General features: G+C 44.8%; 1 protein-coding gene across 1 annotated transcript in view; it reads left to right on the top strand.

Annotated features, from left to right (window-relative positions):
- Nucleotides 1-21176, top strand: part of LOC126474221 (cytochrome P450 4g15-like) — an 83770-nt gene that overhangs the window by 28014 nt on the left and 34580 nt on the right. The window contains exon 3 of the mRNA XM_050101685.1: nucleotides 1277-1504. Coding sequence (XP_049957642.1) covers nucleotides 1277-1504 — 228 coding nt within the window. The remainder of the gene's footprint in view (nucleotides 1-1276; nucleotides 1505-21176) is intronic.

The following is a 21176-nucleotide window of genomic DNA, read 5'->3' as shown; positions in this document are numbered from 1 at the left end:
TATCCGTGTCCGAACAAGATCGCTTTGGTTCACTCCGAGACGCCTAGACACTTCCCTTGTTAGGAGCCCTGCCTGGCACAAAGCAACAATGCGGACGCGCTCTAAACGCGCATGGTTGAACTACGAAAGTAGCGGTCATCCACTCCAGTAGTAGCCCTTGGGCGGCCTGAGCGAGGCATATCATCGACAGTTCCTCTCTCTGTATCTTATCCGTGTCCGAACAAGATCGCTTTGGTTCACTCCGAGACGCCTAGACACTTCCCTTGTTAGGAGCCCTGCCTGGCACAAAGTGACAATGCGGACGCGCTCTAAACGCGCATGGTTGAACTACAGACAACACGAGCCGTGTACCTCCTTTCTGGTGGAATGACTGGAATTGATCGGCTGTCGGACCCTTCCGCCTAATAGGCGCTGCTCATGCATGGTTGTTCACATCTTTTGGCGAGTTTAGTGACGTCTCTGAACAGTCAAAGGGACTGTCTGTGATACAATATCCACGGTCAATGTCTATCTTCCCGAGTTCTGGGAACCGGGGTGATGCAAAACTTTTTCTGACGCGTGTTCTTTAATATTCTTATGCAAGAGTTTTTAAAAGCTTTTATTAAAAAAATGAAAATCTTAAAATTTTAAAAAATTACCATTTCAGTGAATGTCTCAGGGTTATTATTCTTTCTTGATTTATTGTTATGCTGATGTTCACCTGAATATGTGTCTCCTAGTGTCTTGAAAGCCGGTATTGATCTAAAAATAAAGGATTAAATACAGCTGCACAGGTTTATTAATATCCAAGATGACTCTTCTTTAACTACGGAGATGGCATTGTCAATGGAGACATTAATTAATCAGCCGCCGTTGAACCATTGAGCTGTACTTGACATAAAAACCTTTTTCCTAACACTTATTAGATATTAATACATAACAAGATAACAGATACATTTATTGTAAACTGTATATTTGTGTCAACATAGCCGTCCATATGAAGAGAACTGCTAATATGTGTCCCTGGGGAATCGTCATAGTAATTTTATTTATGAGAACAGGCAGAATTCAGACACAAAAGATGTGTATATTGATGTCCAGTCAGGGCGCTGATGATCAAGCTGTTGAGCGCCCTAAACCTGTTATCTTCATCAAATGTGTGAAGAGCAGGGAATAATCTTCTGAAGCTAGGCTAGTTTTATTTACTGTTACCAACCTGACAGGTAAGTTAAGACGTTAGGTAGTTTAGTACAAGTTTAGTGGAGTGACTGATCTGCTGGTGGGTGTGGAACTGCAGGTGCTGGGCCGGTTCATGGGAGTATTCAACGAGGCGGGCCGCTTCGTGTGCGAGCGGCTGTCTGCGGAGGAGGGCACCGAGCTCAACGTGTACCCCACGTTCTTCCAGTCCGCTCTCCGGACCCTCACCTCCACCCTGTTCGGCGTAGGCCTGGACCAGCTGGAACCAGACCACAGCAAGCAGGTGCACTTCGCTACGGAGTTTTACAAATCCATGAAAGCAATCCAGGTAAGCTTACGCCGTCTGACCACTATTAACAACTAACTTACAAGGAGACGGCACGACCGTGGGGTCGAGGATTTGTCCGAAATTTTGTGTGGTGAAAGAGGACCCCTAACACCTCACGTGGTTAAGATATTAGGACGCACTACCCGGAAAATCCCGGGAAAAATCGATCCAAAGAAAGTTTCTTAGGTGCCTTATGAGTATAAAATGTTAGCCCATTGCCGAGCCGCCGTCTGGCCTGGATGTTTAGGGCGCGGACTTTTACGCCAGAGGTCTCGGGTTCGATTCCTCCTCCAGCACTTTTCTCTCTTCTGTTTCATTTTCTTTGGTTATTCCACCAAATATTCAGAAAGATTCCGAAACCTACATTATCTTTAACAAATTAGTTACATTATTGAATAAAAAGTAATTTCTTTTTGTCCAACAACACAATTAATGGCGGTGGGTTTTCCATTTTTCATTGTAAAGTATATGAGGAGAAACATTGGGTTTTTAATCAGAATAACATTGTCGATTGGGAAACATTCAATTATTTTTATACATATAATTATTATAAACAAGAACCGCAGTGGTAATTATCGTAAAAACAAAGCAATAATTTTTGCGACATCTTGCTCAGAATATAAAAGAGGATTTCTTACAATCACAGGGCGATTGCAAAAAATCTGTACAAAAACATGCCCCATTAACATTTACGAAAATGTTTTGAGTTTCTGATAATTTTGAGGCAAACCAGACATATTGAATCATGTCTCGGGATATTGGTGACGATAATTGATGGTGAATTATAGAATGAATATTTATACAATGTTCCCGGGAATTAATTTCACGATTCTCCTGTAACAATGCGCTGCAATTTTGCAAGCAACAGAAGAAAAAAAAGTGCCGAAGGAGGAATCGAGCCCGAGACCTCTGCCGTAAGAGTCCGAGCGCTAACCTTGTAGGCCAGACGGCAGCTCGGCAATGAACTAAATTTTATACTTATAAGGCACCTAAAAAACTTTGGATCGATTTTTCTCGGGATTTTCCGAGTAGTGCGTCCTAATACACTCCTGGAAATTGAAATAAGAACACCGTGAATTCATTGTCCCAGGAAGGGGAAACTTTATTGACACATGCCTGGGGTCAGATACATCACATGATCACACTGACAGAACCACAGGCACATAGACACAGGCAACAGAGCATGCACAATGTCGGCACTAGTACAGTGTATATCCACCTTTCGCAGCAATGCAGGCTGCTATTCTCCCATGGAGACGATCGTAGAGATGCTGGATGTAGTCCTGTGGAACGGCTTGCCATGCCATTTCCACCTGGCGCCTCAGTTGGACCAGCGTTCGTGCTGGACGTGCAGACCGCGTGAGACGACGCTTCATCCAGTCCCAAACATGCTCAATGGGGGACAGATCCGGAGATCTTGCTGGCCAGGGTAGTTGACTTACACCTTCTAGAGCACGTTGGGTGGCACGGGATACATGCGGACGTGCATTGTCCTGTTGGAACAGCAAGTTCCCTTGCCGGTCTAGGAATGGTAGAACGATGGGTTCGATGGCGGTTTGGATGTACCGTGCACTATTCAGTGTCCCCTCGACGATCACCAGTGGTGTACGGCCAGTGTAGGAGATCGCTCCCCACACCATGATGCCGGGTGTTGGCCCTGTGTGCCTCGGTCGTATGCAGTCCTGATTGTGGCGCTCACCTGCACGGCGCCAAACACGCATACGACCATCATTGGCACCAAGGCAGAAGCGACTCTCATCGCTGAAGACGACACGTCTCCATTCGGCCCTCCATTCACGCCTGTCGCGACACCACTGGAGGCGGGCTGCACGATGTTGGGGCGTGAGCGGAAGACGGCCTAACGGTGTGCGGGACCGTAGCCCAGCTTCATGGAGACGGTTGTGAATGGTCCTCGCCGATACCCCAGGAGTAACAGTGTCCCTAATTTGCTGGGAAGTGGCGGTGCGGTCCCCTACGGCACTGCGTAGGATCCTACGGTCTTGGCGTGCATCCGTGCGTCGCTGCGGTCCGGTCCCAGGTCGACGGGCACGTGCACCTTCCGCCCACCACTGGCGACAACATCGATGTACTGTGGAGACCTCACGCCCCACGTGTTGAGCAATTCGGCGGTACGTCCACCCGGCCTCCCGCATGCCCACTATACGCCCTCGCTCAAAGTCCGTCAACTGCACATACGGTTCACGTCCACGAAGTCGCGGCATGCTACCAGTGTTAAAGACTGCGATGGAGCTCCGTATGCCACGGCAAACTGGCTGACACTGACGGCGGCGGTGCACAAATGCTGCGCAGCTAGCGCCATTCGACGGCCAACACCGCGGTTCCTGGTGTGTCCGCTGTGCCGTGCGTGTGATCATTGCTTGTACAGCCCTCTCGCAGTGTCCGGAGCAAGTATGGTGGGTCTGACACACCGGTGTCAATGTGTTCTTTTTTCCATTTCCAGGAGTGTATTTTAACCACGTGAGATGTTAGGGGTCCTCTTTCACCACACACAATTTCGGACGAATCCCCGACCCCACGGTCGTGCCGTATCCTTGTTAGTGACCGCTGCTTCACTCGCGTAAACTGTATGGCCTGCAGAGATTCTTTTTGTTTTTATTTACTCAAATTAGTAAGTTGTTTACAAACTGCAACACCTAAGCTTTTCAAGTAGTTATGGCCATGTAAGAACGGTCTTTTCCGAACTTCTGACCAAAAAGCGGTTTTGGTAGCTGGAGTCCAAAGTTTAGTTACTCGTGCTTCTTCGGTCTTGTGGAGATATTTCCATAGAAACTTTCATGCCTTAACAAATATTTCTTTATATCTAACTGCGAAGTGAAATACCGATTTTCGTAAATTTAGCTTTAAATTTTTTTAATGTAATGAAATATTTTCATACAAATTTTCATCACCTATTATACTCCCTTAGGGGCTGAATTTGCAGAAACACTGAAACACGCATTTTTTTCATTTCCTACCGACAAGCCAAATACCACATGCCATTGATGTAGCCTTAAAAACCCGTTAGTACTTTGTAACTAACCTGTTACTTCGGGTTATTACGTTATAATTGGGAATGGAAATACTTATTGCTTATGAAATTAACGTGAGAAGATTAGGGTCGCCACCGACTCTAACCATACAACTAATCAAAGATTTGGTCGAGTCGGAAAATAAATTAATTAGATCACAGACCAAAAAACTCACAAAAATGCATACGTTGTGATGTCGCTCATAGGGTATACGATGTAATTAATAGTGTTCCCCGTGCCCTGTTCACGACAATCAAACATTTAAAATAAAGTAGCACATGCAAGAACACTGTGCAGAAGATCAGCTCCCAGCAACACACCTGAAAATAAGACTTAATCTAAAGCATTTGTTGTAAAATACAAGGGGAGACTAATCACTGGACCTGTGCATAAGGAAACGCATTGGATGTGCTAACGGGAAAGCTACGAGGTGAGTGGCTTAGGTGCAAAAACGTAATCTCTGAACACAAGAGAAAATTGTAGATAAAATCATTTATTCCTAAGATAAGGATGTGAGGCATGTACACGATTCCTGATAACACGTGGTTTGTGGAGACACAATTTCTAGGTATAGTGCCCAAATTCCAACAATATCACATCACACAATCATGTTAACATTATCTAAAACAAACATGCGATCGGACAGTTAGTGATGCCTGTAGCCCAACGACTATAATGTTCTACCACGTGGTTGGCTCCCCACGGACAAAAGACACATAAAGCAAGAAAAATTTACGAGAAGGCAGAGCTCTAAATATTTAGAAAGGTGAAAGCTTATGCAGGCACAGCTGAAGGCAAACAGTCATTCATACAGAAGCGAGTGCTCACTTCTTATCGACACCTTTGTGTGGCGCTCTTCCGGCGGATCCAAGTCTGCTACAGAAATTTGCTAAAAGAAAAATCTGCCAAAGTTTTGCATTCCTTGCTGCGACAAGGCAAAGCAATGTTCCAGATATGAAAAGCGAGACCAAAAGCTAACAGCTCTCCCCTCGCCAAGTAACAGCGCGCCACGCGGTCAGTCTAACTCACCCTTCTTCGACTGGAGCACAGCTGTGGACGCTTCCCTTACCGGCGGCAGACTGCCTTCCGCTTCTCCAGCCTCTTCCACGCTCCGCGTGGCCCGGAAAACCCAAAGATGCCATTTCCGCCACCAACCTAACGCAGGTGGATTTCTCACAAGTAGCGCAAACCTCTTTGCCTACTTGACCACTACGAGAGTTGGCTATTCTGTACAACTGTTGCTGAATCTGTACGACTATCGCAAACTTTCTGCAGCAGACTTCGCCACCGTCTAGCAACGTGACACACAACCACATTCATTCAATCACGCCACTATGATAATTATGAGAAAAGAGAAACAAGGAAAGGAAAGAGAAATGCTAGTGAAAATGGGCTACCGGACTAATGAAAGGTGGCTACAGGACCCTTTCATCACCCCAAACGTCCCGGAGAAGACTGTGCTGCGAATTTTGTCGCCATGCTAGGAGATTCGCCAACAGTATTCGAAGCAGACATATCCTAACGAGTAACAATTGCGACAGGCAAACAGCAGTACAAAAGATTTGATTAATCTCTTATATCCAAATGAGTTTTATCTGACCTTAGTCAATAATTGTGACCTCATGCGGTCCGCAAGGCAAACAGAACAAATTCAATTAAGCGTAATATTTTACGCTAACGTCATGTCATCTGACCTACTACAACAACAAACATGAGATATTATTTTAAAATTGCTTTATCAAAAGTTAACATAGAGTCATAGATGAACAGGTACACAAAATATATACATATCTAGGCGCTCAGTCCGGAACCGCGCGACTGCCTCGGGCATGGATGTGTGTGATGTCCTTAGGTTAGTTAGGTTTCAGTAGTTCTAAGTTCTAGGGGACTGATAGCCACAGATGTTATGTCCCATAGTGCTCAGAGCCATTTGAATTTTTTATGTACATATATAAACAAATACAATGATGCAAAATCATTACCAAGATCCAAAGGAGTGTCAGCTGGTGCTGACATATATAAAAACTTCTACGTGAAAGTGCAAAACTCAATGTGCATAACAAATACAGTGACACAAAATCATTAATGAAACCAATGAACCAATGGAATGACAGCTGGTAAATAACCAACTATGGAAAATAAGACATGAGTACAAAAACACATCCAGAAACCAGCTCGTTGACACGCTGTCATTTTGCAGTTTCGTCACATGGTATTTTCGCTGGGTATTCTCTTTAGGTGCTGGGGTGGGCGTCTTTTCTAAAGGCGACTTGGAGGGGAAGCTACTAGGGGACCAGAACACTGAACTGGGGAGTTCGCAGCGGCGTTGGTTGTAACGTCCGTTGTAACCCAGGTTGTTCATCCTAGACAGCACCCCGCGACGTTGCCTCGTGCCCGTTTCCACCCTCTGCGTCCATACTGTGGGATGGTTCGACGTTGCAGATTTGCAGGACATCGTCGCCTGTGGGTCCTGCCTCATCATCGAGAAGGCGGCTTGGCGGTCGTCGTCCGTGTGTTGCGGAGGAATGTGTTTTACGACACACGCCCCTGTCGTGTCAGTGGAGAGACACGCGCTCTTCTCCGTCGCATCGAGGTCGACGTAAACTCGTGCGGGTGTCGGGCTTGAGACCCGCTTATCGCCTCTTTGCACCGTCTCAGCTGATGCGTCAGTGGTGGGACCCTCGTCCCTCCGGGCAGTGGGCGTTACCTCACCGCAGCGGCCGTCTGGACTAGCGGCGCTCAGGGATCGGCGGCCTCGCCTGGTGCGCGTCATACTTTCCCTTTCGCTTGTCAGATGACTAGCGCATGGAGTGGAACGCCGGCCATCAGCTGGCGCTGCCGTGGTGACACGCCTGCGGGCCCCGGTGTGAGCCTGGGCTTGGGGGAAGACCAGCATCCCCTCTCCTCTGATGGGGAAACAGCTGTGACCGCTCGCCGCACCACTGCAGGGTCCTGCGACGCCTGCCGGTGGACCAAGCCCTGTGCTTTCTGACGCGGAGCCTCACTAGGCGCCCTTGCACCCACTTGAGAACTGCGCTCACAGGGATCGTTACAAAATATCATGTGTACAGATTACCACAAAATCACCGGAGTTTCTTGCTCCTGATCAATACATGGAATAGTGCCCAAAATTAACTTGACAGAAAGGGTCTTCTTAACATTACTAATAAAAAAAAAAAACAATAAGGAAAATTACATAACCAATATTCAAACAAACAAAAGATCCTTTTTATAAAATATAGTTCCAGCATTACATCTGCTGTCTATCATTTAGTGTAGATCTTGTACAAGATTTGGTTAGGGTTTGGATAGGATTTGGCGCACCTACTAACTACGCTCTCACACACAATCTACACAGCTCGTACTAGTCACCATCACCATATAGCCCGACTTCGATTCCCACATATAAACTGTAGTGTCGGCAGACTTGCCAACACTACGCACACTAATTGAAAGAGGCGGCCAACATGCACGCGCTAACTCACGAAGGATGGAGTGAGGTCTGAAACAGGTTACGTAATGAATGCTATAAAGAAAAGTACGTAGCTTCTAGAATACTTAACTTTAATCCATCCTTTGTATACATCGTTCTTGATGAGACATGCTTCATACGATACAAGTGAGACTCTATAGTTTCAGACAATATACTGCTAATGGCGCCTTGCTAGGTCGTAGCCATTGACTTAGCTGAAGGCTATTCTAACTATCTGCTCTGCAAATGAGCGAGGCTTCGTCAGTGTGTATCGCTAGCTACGTCGTCCGTACAACTGGGGCGAGTGCTAGTACGTCTCTCTAGACCTGCCGTGTGGTGGCGCTCGGTCTGCTATCACTGAAAGTGGCAACACGCGGGTCCGACATGTACTAATGGACCGCGGCCGATTTAAAGCTACCACCTAGCAAGTGTGGTGTCTGGCGGTGACACCACATAAACAAAACATTCCTTTCAACACCGATACCCATATCGTTGTTCATTGACTACTGCTCCAAGGTTTGCAGCACACGTTTGCTGATCTGTGAAACATTTCCGAGACTTCTTTTCTATGGACATTGCATAATATAAGTTATGATTAATGAGACATAGAAGGTTCATTCAAGTCACATCTGAAATGGTAAATGTTTCAACATCGGTTCATCAGACTAATGCAAAAGGTCAGTGGGCATAACAATGGAAATAAAAATCATTCTATCCTATTAGCAAACACATAAACACTTCGTCCTATAAGTAAAAACAAAATACTGTCAAAAGAAATCCATTTTCCAGAGCCACGAGTACCCAACTTACTGCTGTCATAATATACTCATAATGATTAGACAATTACTCACCACATGTCCCCAGGGCTCCTCACCTACCGTCATGTTATTTCAGCTTGGAGGTAGTCGCATTGATTCTCTATTAAATATCAAGCTGCTTGAGTTTATTAGTTGCTTCCATATGCTTCTTCCGGGGTTTCACATCCTGGTACCCTCAACCGTACCTAGTAGTATGTGGCGGCAAGTTACACTTTCCAAACATCTTATAAGGTGTCAACTCTGAAATTCAAACGCTATTAATCTCCCTTCATACACAAATCCTTCACTTACAAGTCACCAAGTCGCTTCATCAACATCGCACTACGGTTGCAAAATCTCACTGAATCATGCTCACCTATGGGGAATAAGCACACTGCAATTGTATATCTCATCAAGAGCTACCTTACGACTATTGACTCGCCACGCCAACACACCCGATACCTTTTTAGTCATCAAAAAACAAAAGCCATCTTACTGTAACGGGAAAAGCTTGATCTGAGACTCATAATAATTTACATTTAGACGTTATAAAGCTGCACAACACTACTCTTTTCTGCTCAGAAGAAGAAATAACTACACACATATTGGGGGACCCTTTACAATTAATAGAAAATATACACTTTTATTTTAATCACACCAGAGTGAATCAAAACATTGGAAAATATGCACTGTTATTTTACTCACGAAAGAATGAATGCAATAAAAACATATGGGCAATACGTCATTCCGACCTCCGAGGGGCAAGATCTTGTGCTTCTTATTCAATGTAAGGTTTTACGTTGGAGATGTGGTGCAGGCCCTTCGGCTTTCGAGAGCGGAGTGTTTCTACTTCAAGCGCATTCGGATGTGGAATCCGCTTGATTCCGTATGGCCCGTTGAATAAGAAGAACTTCTTTGACAACCCAGCCCGTTTATTAGAGAGCTTGTGCGAGCGTACAAGTACTTTCTGGCCTACATGAAAAGTTATGTTCCGCACCTTCTTTTTGTAGGCTCTTATCCGAGCCTCGGCGGCACTCTTTATATTTTTCAGGGCAAGCTCCACAATTGCAGATCTTCGTAACCTGGGTTCTGCTGGCCAGGGAACCACCTCTTTTATTTTACTCGGAGGCTCCTTGTTTTTCAGGACAAGAATCGGTGGCAATATCGTCGAGGCATTTGGCAACTCATTAAATATGTTCTGGAAACCGGCTAGTTTCGTGTCCCACGTCCGGTGGTCACGGTGGCAGTATAACCTACACAATTTTCCAATCTCCTTCATCCACCTTTCACATGGATTTGCTGAAGGGCAGAAAAGGGAGACAAAGATCGGTTTCACTCGCTTTCTCCGAAGCATATGCTCCCAGTGACGTGACCTGAATTGTGGCCCGTTGTGCGAAATCACACGCTTCACAGTGCCAACCTCCCGTAAGAAGTGATTTGCGAACGCGGCAGCTACTGCCTTCCCGGTGGCCCTACGCAGCGGGGTGAGGCAGACGAATTTTGACGTCAGCTCTACTGCCACAAATATGTACGCAAATCCGTTCCTAGAACGCACTAGTGGACCGAATAGATCTACTGCTGCGAGATCCCTGAGTTTATTGGGAACGATCGGGTGTATTGGTGTCGCAAACGACACAGTGGGCGGCTTGGCTTGCTGACAGGGCTTGCATACCCTAAGTACTTTACGTATACGCCGAAGCATATTATTAAAGTAACAGGTTTCCCGCAGCTTCTCCAAGCATTTCCTCGCACCAAAGTGACCGTAGCTCAAATGCACCTACCACACGAGCTTGTTCACCAGTTCCTCCGAAATCACTAACAGCCACCTGGAGTCATCCAGAGCTCGCCTCTTAAATAGGATGCCATTCCGGATAATATAATACTGCCTGGTGGCCGCGTGGGATTTATCATGCCATTTCTCTTTGATGTCACGCAAGACTTCATCCTTTTCTTGTTCCGCCCGATATGGCCTAGTGACGTAGTGACATAATTCTCGAATGCCACATTTTGAAGGTATAACACACTGAAATTGTTTTCATCAATAGCGCTATCCTCAGCTTGGGTGAGCCCGATAGGCATACGAGATAGAGCATCAGCAATGATGTTCTTGTGCCCCGGGATGTACTCTATCGTGAAGTGGTATTCCTGGAGGAACACCGTCCACCGTCCGAGTCTACCGTGATTGATTTTGGCGCTCATTAGGAATTGTAGTGCTCGTTGGTCACTGTACACCCTGGTCGTGCGCCCGAACAAATAGTAACGGGATTTCTTGAACGCCCAGACAATCGCCAGGGCTTCAAGCTCCGTGACAGAGTAGTTCCGTTCACTCCGCGAGAGCACACGGCTGGCGAACGAAAAAAATGGTTCAAATGGCTCTGAGCACTATGGGACTCAACATCTGTGGTCATAAGTCCCCTAGAACTTAGAACTACTTAAACCTAACTAACCTAAGGACATCACACACACCCATGCCCGAGGCAGGATTCGAACCTGCGACCGTAGCAGTCCCGCGGTTCCGGACTGCAGCGCCTAGAACCGCTCGGCCACCGCGGCCGGCGTGCTGGCGAACGAGATAGTTTTCCAGGTGGACGGATCCTTTCCACCATCCGCCTGGAACAACACCGCTCCCAGCCCCGTCAGTGAACTATCTGTCATCAGGCAAAACTCCTGATTCAAATCCGGATGGGCGAGCAATGGAGCGTTAACCAATGCATTTTTTAATTCGTCAAATTCGCTCTGTGCTTGTTCGTCCCACATCCAAACGGTGTTCTTACCAGTCAGTGCACATAAACGAGGGGTGGACAAAACATTGAGATCTATAAATCTCTTGTAGAAATTGCAATTGCCGACACAATATGACCCAGAAACTTTATGCTTTCGTGCCCGAACTGGGATTTATCCAGATTCACGGTCACCCCCGCTTTCTCGAATACTTCGAGCAATCGATTTAGAACCCGGTTGTGTTCCTCCCGTGACTTCTCTGCAATGAGAATGTTGTCCACATACACAGTTACGCGCGCTTTTAGGTCGTCAGGTAGTATGCTATTCAGGCCTCTTATGAAGGCGGCTGAAGAAACATTCAACCCGAAAGGGAGGCGTTTAAACTGGTAGCAGCTCCCATAGCAGAGGAAGGCAGTGTATTGCCTGCAAGACGAATCGAGCATAATTTGCCAATAGCTGTTTCGGAGGTTAACGGATGACAAAACTTTCAGGCCATGAAACCTTTGCAGCAGTTCCTCCAATCCTTCTGGTCTATCTGTCTCGGGCATGATGACCGTATTTATTTGCCGCGAGTCCAACACCAAACGCACGGACTTGTCCCGCTTTGGCACAACGAGTAATGGCGAGTTATATGAACTCCTAGCTCGCTTTATTATACCCTGCTCCAGCATCCTACTTATTTCGGCTTCCACGCTGCTCTTGTGCACCAGTGGGGTGGGGTAGGGCTTAACAAAGAAAGGAAGATGCTCGCGCACCGTAAAGCGGTACAGAAATCCATCAATTGCCCCCGGTGAATCCGAAAATACTCGGGAATGGCTTCTCAGAACGCGACACAGGACAAGAATCAACCCACACTTGTAACACAATGGAATACTAATTCACAATGTCTATACAGTAATACATAAACAAAATAAAACGTGGAAGAAAATGCACACCTATTTCCTAAGTTCAAATAAATTCTGCCTTGCAGAAAGACAATATACCAATTAGCACATCTAACCGAAAATAACTAATCCTCACTGCGCATCAGAAGATATCTGGTTTACCGAAATCCGTGAGCAGGGTAAGCCATGTGTAACTAACCTGTTACTACGGGTTATTATGTTATTACTGGGAATGGAAATACTTATTGCTTATGAAATTAACGTGAGAAGATTAGGGTCGCCACCGACTCTAACCATACAACTAATCAAAGATTTGGTCGAGTCGGAAAATAAATTAATTACATCACAGACCAAAAACTCACAAAAATGCATACGTTGTGATGTCGCTCATAGGGTATACGATGTAATTAATAGTGTTCCCCGTGCCCTGTTAACGACAATCAAACATTTAAAATAAAATAGCACATGCAAGAACACTGTGCAGAAGATCAGCTCCCAGCAACACACCTGAAAATAAGACTTAATCTAAAGCATTTGTTGTAAAATACAAGGGGAGACTAATCACTGGACCTGTGCATAAGGAAACGCATTGGATGTGCTAACGGGAAAGCTACGAGGTGAGTGGCTTAGGTGCAAAAACGTAATCTCTGAACACAAGAGAAAATTGTAGATAAAATCATTTATTCCTAAGATAAGGATGTGAGGCATGTACACGATTCCTGATAACACGTGGTTTGTGGAGACACAATTTCTAGGTATAGTGCCCAAATTCCAACAATATCACATCACACAATCATGTTAACATTATCTAAAACAAACATGCGATCGGACAGTTAGTGATGCCGGTAGCCCAACAACCATAATGTTCTACCACGTGGTTGGCTCCCCAAGGACAAAAGACACACAAAGCAAGAAAAATTTACGAGAAGGCAGAGCTCTAAATATTTAGAAAGGTGAAAGATTATGCAGGCACAGCTGAAGGCAAACAGTAATTCATACAGAAGCGAGTGCTCACTTCTTATCGACACCTTTGTGTGGCGCTCTTCCGGCGGATCCAAGTCTGCTACAGAAATCTGCTAAAAGAAAAATCTGCCAAAGTTTTGCATTCCTTGCTGCGACAAGGCAAAGCAATGTTCCAGATATGAAAAGCGAGACCAAAAGCTAACAGCTCTCCCCTCGCCAAGTAACAGCGCGCCACGCGGTCAGTCTAACTCACCCTTCTTCGACTGGAGCACAGCTGTGGACGCTTCCCGTACCGGCGGCAGACTGCCTCCCGCTTCTCCAGCCTCTTCCACGCTCCGCGTGGCCCGGAAAACCCAAAGATGCCATTTCCGCCACCAACCTAACGCAGGTGGATTTCTCACAAGTAGCGCAAACCTCTTTGCCTACTTCACCACTATGAGAGTTGGCTATTCTGTACAACTGCTGCTGAATCTGTACGACTATCGCAGACTTTCTGCAGCAGACTACGCCACCGTCTAGCAACGTGACACACAACCACTTTCATTCAATCACGCCACTATGATAATTATGAGAAAAGAGAAACAAGGAAAAGAAAGAGAAATGCTAGTGAAAATGGGCTACCGGACTAATGAAAGGTGGCTACAGGACCCTTTCAACTTCTTTAGTAATTATTATTTTCAAAAAACACTTTCACCCACTATTTTACCCCCTTAGTGGTTGAATTTGCAAAAATGCTGAAACATGTATTTTTTATTTCCTGACTGAGATATCAAATATCAGTTTTGCCTACTTCTAGCTTCAAAATTCCCTTAATAACTATATACTTTCAAAAAAAATCTTTCATGTGCTATTTCACCCCCTTAGGGTTGGAATTCCGAAAAATCCCTTCTAAAACGATGCCTACATTATAATATCCACATCATCTCCAGATTTCAAGTTTTTAACCTCAGAGGTTTGGGCTGGGTGATGATGTGTCAGTCAGTTAGTTAGTCAGTCAGGACATTGCCTTTTATATATAGAAAAGATGAGGCCTATATTTTTATTTTGAGTGTAATGTGGATCACCCTCAGAACCCAATCGGTTAAATGATTAAGATCTTGTCATTGCAAGCCTAACAGTTCGGGAGTAAGGCAATCGGTTCCGAAGCACTAGGTTGAGGAGTTGAGGGGGAGTAAGGGAAAGGACTTCCTTTCACATAGAACTCACGCAGCTCAAGAGAGCGTTAAAGGGCGCTACCAGAAGCAGATTTCAGGTTACCCGAGTGGTTAACGTGAAAATTTCATTTCCATCACTGGATATGTTAGCATAAACGGACAAATTTGAACAGTAATGTCCAATACGCTTTGCACCGGTATGGTCCGAGCGAAGTGGTTGCGGTTGAGAAAGACCGGCCGTGGTTGGAGAGCCGTATTTGAAAGCTGCTACAAGAGCAAAGAAAGCTTCACTGTAAATTTAAACGTAGCCAGAATCACACAGGCAAACAAAAACCAAACGAAGCAATATTAGCGTAAGGAGAGACGTACTTGTAGCGTCGAACAAATTAGAAATTAAAATTCTGTCAACCGACTTGACAGAAAATGCTATGTTTTGGTCCTACGTTAAATAAGTAAATGGATCAGAACCGTCTGTACACACACTCCCTTATCATAATGGTATCGAAACGAAGGATGGCATAAAGAAGGCCAGAATACTAAACGCCCAAAACTGTTCCACTGAGGAAGCCCACACTGCAGTTTCTCCTTTACCTCGTCACATTAACGTCAAAATGACAGATTTCAAAATAAGTGACACGGGATTTGAATATACTGTAATAAATTTGACATATTACGGGCACACAAATAATACAGCAAGAGGTCCAGATCTTTGGACAAAAAGCATAAAAAATGGAGAGCCTCTAATTGCACACAGCTGCGCTAATTTATATTTCAGCGCTACATTTGAGCGACGACGCAAGTCTAATAAGTATGTGTGAAGTTCATGCACTGTTGGGCCAAAACACAATGACCACCTGCTTAACAACTTGTTTGTCCATCTTTGGACCGAAATAAGTCACTGCTTCTGAGTATCAGGGATCCGACAGTTTGTTCGTAGGTTTGTGGAGGAATGTGGCATTAGATGTCTACGCACAGGTTATATGGTTCACTTAAAAAAGCGGGCCGCTGATTTGCGTACACGGTTGTTAGCGCCCGATAGTGGCACAGATGGGTTCCACAGGATTTACATCAGGCGAATTTGGTCGCCGAGTCGTCAACGTGACTTCACTAAAATGCTCTTCCTAGCTCCGAGACTCGGACAATTTCACTGCTGAAATATGACATCGCCGTCAGGGAATTCATCAAGCATGAAGGCATGCAGGTGGTTCGCAGTTGGCGGCGTGTCTTCAATTACTACCACAGATCTCGTGCAAGAGCAGGATCATGTGTCCCACTGTATAATACCGCTCCCACCAACCTGCTGCGTCTGTGGTGCGCTGCACGTTTCGACCGCAGTTCACCCCGATGACGGCGTTTGTGGATACGACCATCGACGAGTGTAGCAAAAATGAGTCACTTGAAGAGCTGGTCGTAGGTTGTTCCAAAAATGAACAGCATAGAGACAGAAGTGATGACATTTTCTGTAGGACATGACCAATGCTCAAGCTCGTACAGTGCAAACTGTTCCTGATTTGTTTGAGTGATGGGGCTGCTAAGTGCTATACCACCTACTGCACTCCCATGACGTAAGCCCTCGCAAAGTTCAACTCGTTTTCTCAACTGAAGGAAACACTTCACGGCATTCGCTTCAGAACTACTACAAATTCGTCGGGCAATAGACCGCGCCGCTCGAACTGTCAACACAACTGGCGCTGCTAAGGGTATCCTACGACTTCCACATCGCTGGCAACGGGTTATACACAATGCTGTTGACTACTTTGATGGTCAGTAACACTTTGAAACACGTATCTATTTTGTACTATCTGTAAATAAATAGTTGCCACTATTAAAGTTCCAACCCTCGTATCTACAGTGACCTACAGTGGTAGATAATTCCACATAAGATAATGCGAATTAAAAGAAGACAAGGTTGCACAACTGATAGCGGCTTGTCTAATTAAATTACCTGGGGAGATACAGTTAAGCCTGAAAATATGGGCACCGCACCTCCCACAGACAAATGGATAACGAGATCCATCAAACTACGAAAAGAAACAATGGATCACTACAATCTCTCTTTTTTTTTTTTTTTTTTTTTTTTTGCTACAAAACATCAAAAATGTCATGTCTACTGAATCAAGAATATAATCAAGTATCGAGGGAACCAGAAATTGAAGCCGGCCGGAGTGGCCGAGCGGTTCTAGGCGCTACAGTCTGGAACCGCGCGACCGCTGCGGTCGCAGGTTCGAATCCTGCCTCGGGCATGGGTGTGTGTGATGTCCGTAGGTTAGTTAGGTTTAAGTAGTTCTAAGTTCTAGGGGACTGATGACCTAAGGAGTTAAGTCCCATAGTGCTCAGAGCCATTTGAACCAGAAATTGAAAACAACTCTGCACATGATAGAAGCGATATAAAACAGTGTTCACTAATGTGACATGGATTGCAGAATACATTACGAGATGCAGAAAAGTCCCAGAAAAGTACGGACACCTGTTCTCCGCCTAAATGCGTAGTCAGTTGTGGCGTGCTGTGGTAGATTGTGGTGTTGTACAATTTTGAGCAGGAGTACAACAAAACTAGTTATTTATTATTAGCGTAACATGAGGTTCTATTAAATCACTGCTTCTCCCGGCTAATGATCGTTATTTTGCTAAAGAAATCTCCACCTGGGAACGTGTAGCAATGTTGTCTGTCAAGCAGTGTAAATGGCACTAAGTTCTTGCACAGATGTGATATTATACAACCAGCAAACAAAATAAATGCATGTTAAGTAATCTCAATTGTACAACAGTAAGGATTTTTAGCAATCTTCAGTGCTGTTGCATAATAGTGTCATTACTAGTTGCAGATCGTCTATCCAATTTACCACTGCTCTTATTCGAGGTGGCGACACTTTTCTTTAAGCAAAATTAACAGTATTGACACATAATACCACACACGCACACAACACTAATTTATTGTTTCGTGTTAAAAATATTACGAAATAACCAAGCTTCTTACATCAGCAAAGAACAATTTTTATCACGTAAAATGCTGTTTGCCCTATAGTTAAAGATTATTCACAATCTTAGTGGACTTTATTACCTCTGAGTTGGTTCTGGGCCACCAATACACAATTATAATCGCAATAATGACCATCAAGATTTATGTCTGTTTAAAAATTCAATTTTAAACTGCCACTGCAATATTTCACTAAGATGGCTAACATAACACACTTATCGAATCCCCTTCAGGCATTGTTTCACTACTAACAAATAACTGTTTATTAAATCTTTTCTGCAGCTTTAGTATGCGCATTAACATTTAAAAGCAATTCTCAATGTTAATCACTTATTATTCAGCATTTACCAATAAATCGCACCGTAGATCAATAGCGCTAATGGATGCGCTCCATTGTATCTGATAAGAAAACTTAACATTCATTTAGGACGAGAAACATAAGGAAATAAAAGTTCAAACAAAAGGGTTGATTTCAATAACACAGAAACTCTATTTTTCAATTATTAATTAACAACATAATACAGTTGTTTACAGACCTCTGTGATACGAGACATCAATCACATTATGGGAGCCTTTATATTTTATGAAGTAACAACTTTTTCATGAGATGAGAAAACATTTTATTTTCCAAGCACAGATAAAAAACTAACAAGAATAAACAACTCGTAACCAAGCCGACTACGGCAAAGATAAATATCAGCTGCAGCTTTCACCCGCTGTTTTTGGCGCAGTGGATAAATGACGTCGCCACATCAGCCCCCCTCCTTTTGAAACCGGGTGCACCAGGTATGTGGGGAAACTTGCACTTGATTTTTCCACCAGCTCTCGTGAAAACATCTGGTGCAGGCAATGGCTGCTCCTGTTCTGCACTTGCTGCTTCGTTGTCCTCTTCTGAAACCGAGGGCTCGGCGAGACTATCTGCTGTTTCTTTGGCCTCCACGTTGGAGGGTGATTGTGCAGACCGAGGAAGGAGTGTACCCTCTTCGGTGTAAGCAGGTTTAAGCCGCTCAATTGAGACTGTCTCTTCTTTACCATCCTTATCGATTTTGAAGCTGTGGCTTCCTCTTGTGATTACCCTGTATGGTCCAGAGTAAGGCGAAACAAGCGGCGGGCGCACCGTATCATCCCTAAGCCACACGTGGGACGTTGCTTGCAGGTATTTATGTACAAACACTCTCCGGTCTCCATGTCTGACAGGGTTAGTGGGTTTGATGGTTCTCATTCTAACGCTGAGTTGTCTCGTGAATTGCGTGCATAGCTCAGGGGCGAACGGGTGTGTAGATGCTGGAACGGTAAGTTCTCCAGGAACCCTCAATTGCTCGCCATAAACCAATTCTGCGGAAGAGCATTGTAAGTCCTCCTTCACGGCCGTTCTCAATCCGAGTAGGACCAGCGGTAGTGCTTCAGGCCATGAATTGGAACTACACATTAATGCAGCTTTGAGCGTGCGGTGTAGTCGTTCCACCATTCCATTACTAGATGGATGATAGCTTGTGGTGCGTAGGTGGTTGCACCCGCACAGTAGTAAAAGTTCATTGAAAAGTTGGCTTTCAATCTGCCTTCCGCGATCTGTTGTTATGTTTTGCGGAACGCCAAACCTGGAGAACCATGAATGCAACAGTGCTTTTGCAACCGACTCCGCAGAAATGTCTTGTATTACAACTACTTCTGGCCACCTGGTAAAACGATCAATGACTGTGAGCAAATAGCGTTGTTCTGAAGAGCATGATAGCGGGCCCACAATGTCCACATGTATATGTGAAAATCTTGCAGATGGCGTCGGGAAGTCAGCAATAGGTGCAAAGACATGTCTGCTGATTTTATTACGGTGGCATGTTAGGCATGCACGCGCCCATGTACGACAATATTTTTGTATTCCAGGCCACACTAGTTTGGAGGAAACTAACTTGGCTGTAGCTCGTACTCCTGGATGTGATAGGTTATGTAGTGCACTATAAATCTCGCGACGATATTGTTCTGGTATCTAAGGTCGCTCCTTTCCTTTTGCTACATCATACCAAATTCCGTCTGGAACATTTGGGACAGACACACGTCTGAGCTGCAGCGCAGTTCTCTGTTCCTCTGTTAGACGGCGCAAGAAAGGATCTTCTTGTTGTTTAGACGCTCGCTAACTCGGTCCAACGAACTGAATTTAAACTGGCACAATTCCTAGACAGGCAATCTGCGACCAGGTTGTCTTTTCCTGAAATGTGACGCACGTCAGTTGTGAACTGTGCAATGTACTCGACTTGCCTGCACTGACGTGGTGAATTGAGCTCTGTGTCTCGTTGAAATTTAGCTACTAACGGCTTGTGATCGGTAAAAATTGCAAAGTGCCTCCCTTCGACAGACGTGCGAAAATGCTTTATGGCTAAGTAAATAGCAAGCAACTCACGGTCAATAGCGCTCCATTTTTTCTGCTGTCGAGTCAGGTTTTAGAGAAAAATGCGAGCGGCTGCCATCTGCCATCAACTTCTTGCTGTAGAGCTGCACCCACTGCTGTTTGACTCGCATCAACCATGAGCGCTAAAGGAGCGCTCAATCTTGGATGTCCCAGTAGTGTTGACCGAGAAAGACATTTCTTTAAGTCATGGAAAGCTGCTTCAGCATCTGGACTCCATGGAATTTTACGATTTCCTGTTGTATTTTTACCTGCAAGTAACGTTGTGAGTGGCTCTTGGGCGGCAGCTAACTTAGGTAAGTGACGTCTGTAATAGTCGAGCATGCCTAAAAATCTGCGAAGTCCTTTGTAAGTTGTGGGAAGGGGCATCTGTTTTACTGCTTCAACCCGCTCAGGCAAAGGTGACAGGCCTGCTGCTGAAACCAAACATCCCAGGAACTTAACCTCGCGTTTTCCAAACGTGCACTTTGTTTCGTTAATAATTATGCCATACTCTCAGACGGCGGAAAAGCTGCCGCAGATGTTCGACATGCTGATATACAGAACCAGAGAATACTAAAATGTCGTCCATATAACAAAATACGAATGGTAATTCTCGAAGCACCTCATGCATGAATCTTTGCCATGTTTGGGCAGCGTGTCTGAGGCCAAATGGCATAAAATTGTACTCAAACAAACCGAATGGTGTGACAACTGCTGTACTCCCATCTTTTGCGTTAACATCTGTCGTTCCGTTTTGTGGCGAATCAAAGGGCGTGGACCGCGATCCTTGGTCGAACAGACTGTAGTCTTCAATCTTGATTCCACTGCCCCATGCTTTTGTCTCTGAATTCACTATTCTCGTCGGTATATATATTTTCTTTATGCTTCTGCTACGATTTTTCGGGGTCACCACAATGGGAGCCTTTATATTTTATGAAGTAACAGCTTTTTCATGAGATGAGAAAATATTTTATTTTCCAAGCACAGATCAAAAACTAACAAGAATAAACAACTCGTAACCAAGCCGACTACGGCAAAGATAAATATCTATCAGCTGCAGCTTTCACCCGCTGTTTTTGGCGCAGTGGATAAATGACGTCGCCACAACATCCAATCAGTACAACAGCTCGAACAAGATGAAGCATTATTCTAGAAGAATCATAGATAACAAAAGATGGAGATTTTCATTATCTTATTCTATAGGTATTATCTGAGATGCAGGTTTTTACAGAATATTAAATTACATCGTTGAGAATTACATCGTTATTATTTTAGTAACGATGAAGTCCTTT

This window comes from Schistocerca serialis, chromosome 4 (assembly GCF_023864345.2).
Source record: "Schistocerca serialis cubense isolate TAMUIC-IGC-003099 chromosome 4, iqSchSeri2.2, whole genome shotgun sequence".
Taxonomy (NCBI): domain Eukaryota; kingdom Metazoa; phylum Arthropoda; class Insecta; order Orthoptera; family Acrididae; genus Schistocerca; species Schistocerca serialis.
This window is presented reverse-complemented; position numbering and strand designations above follow the sequence as displayed.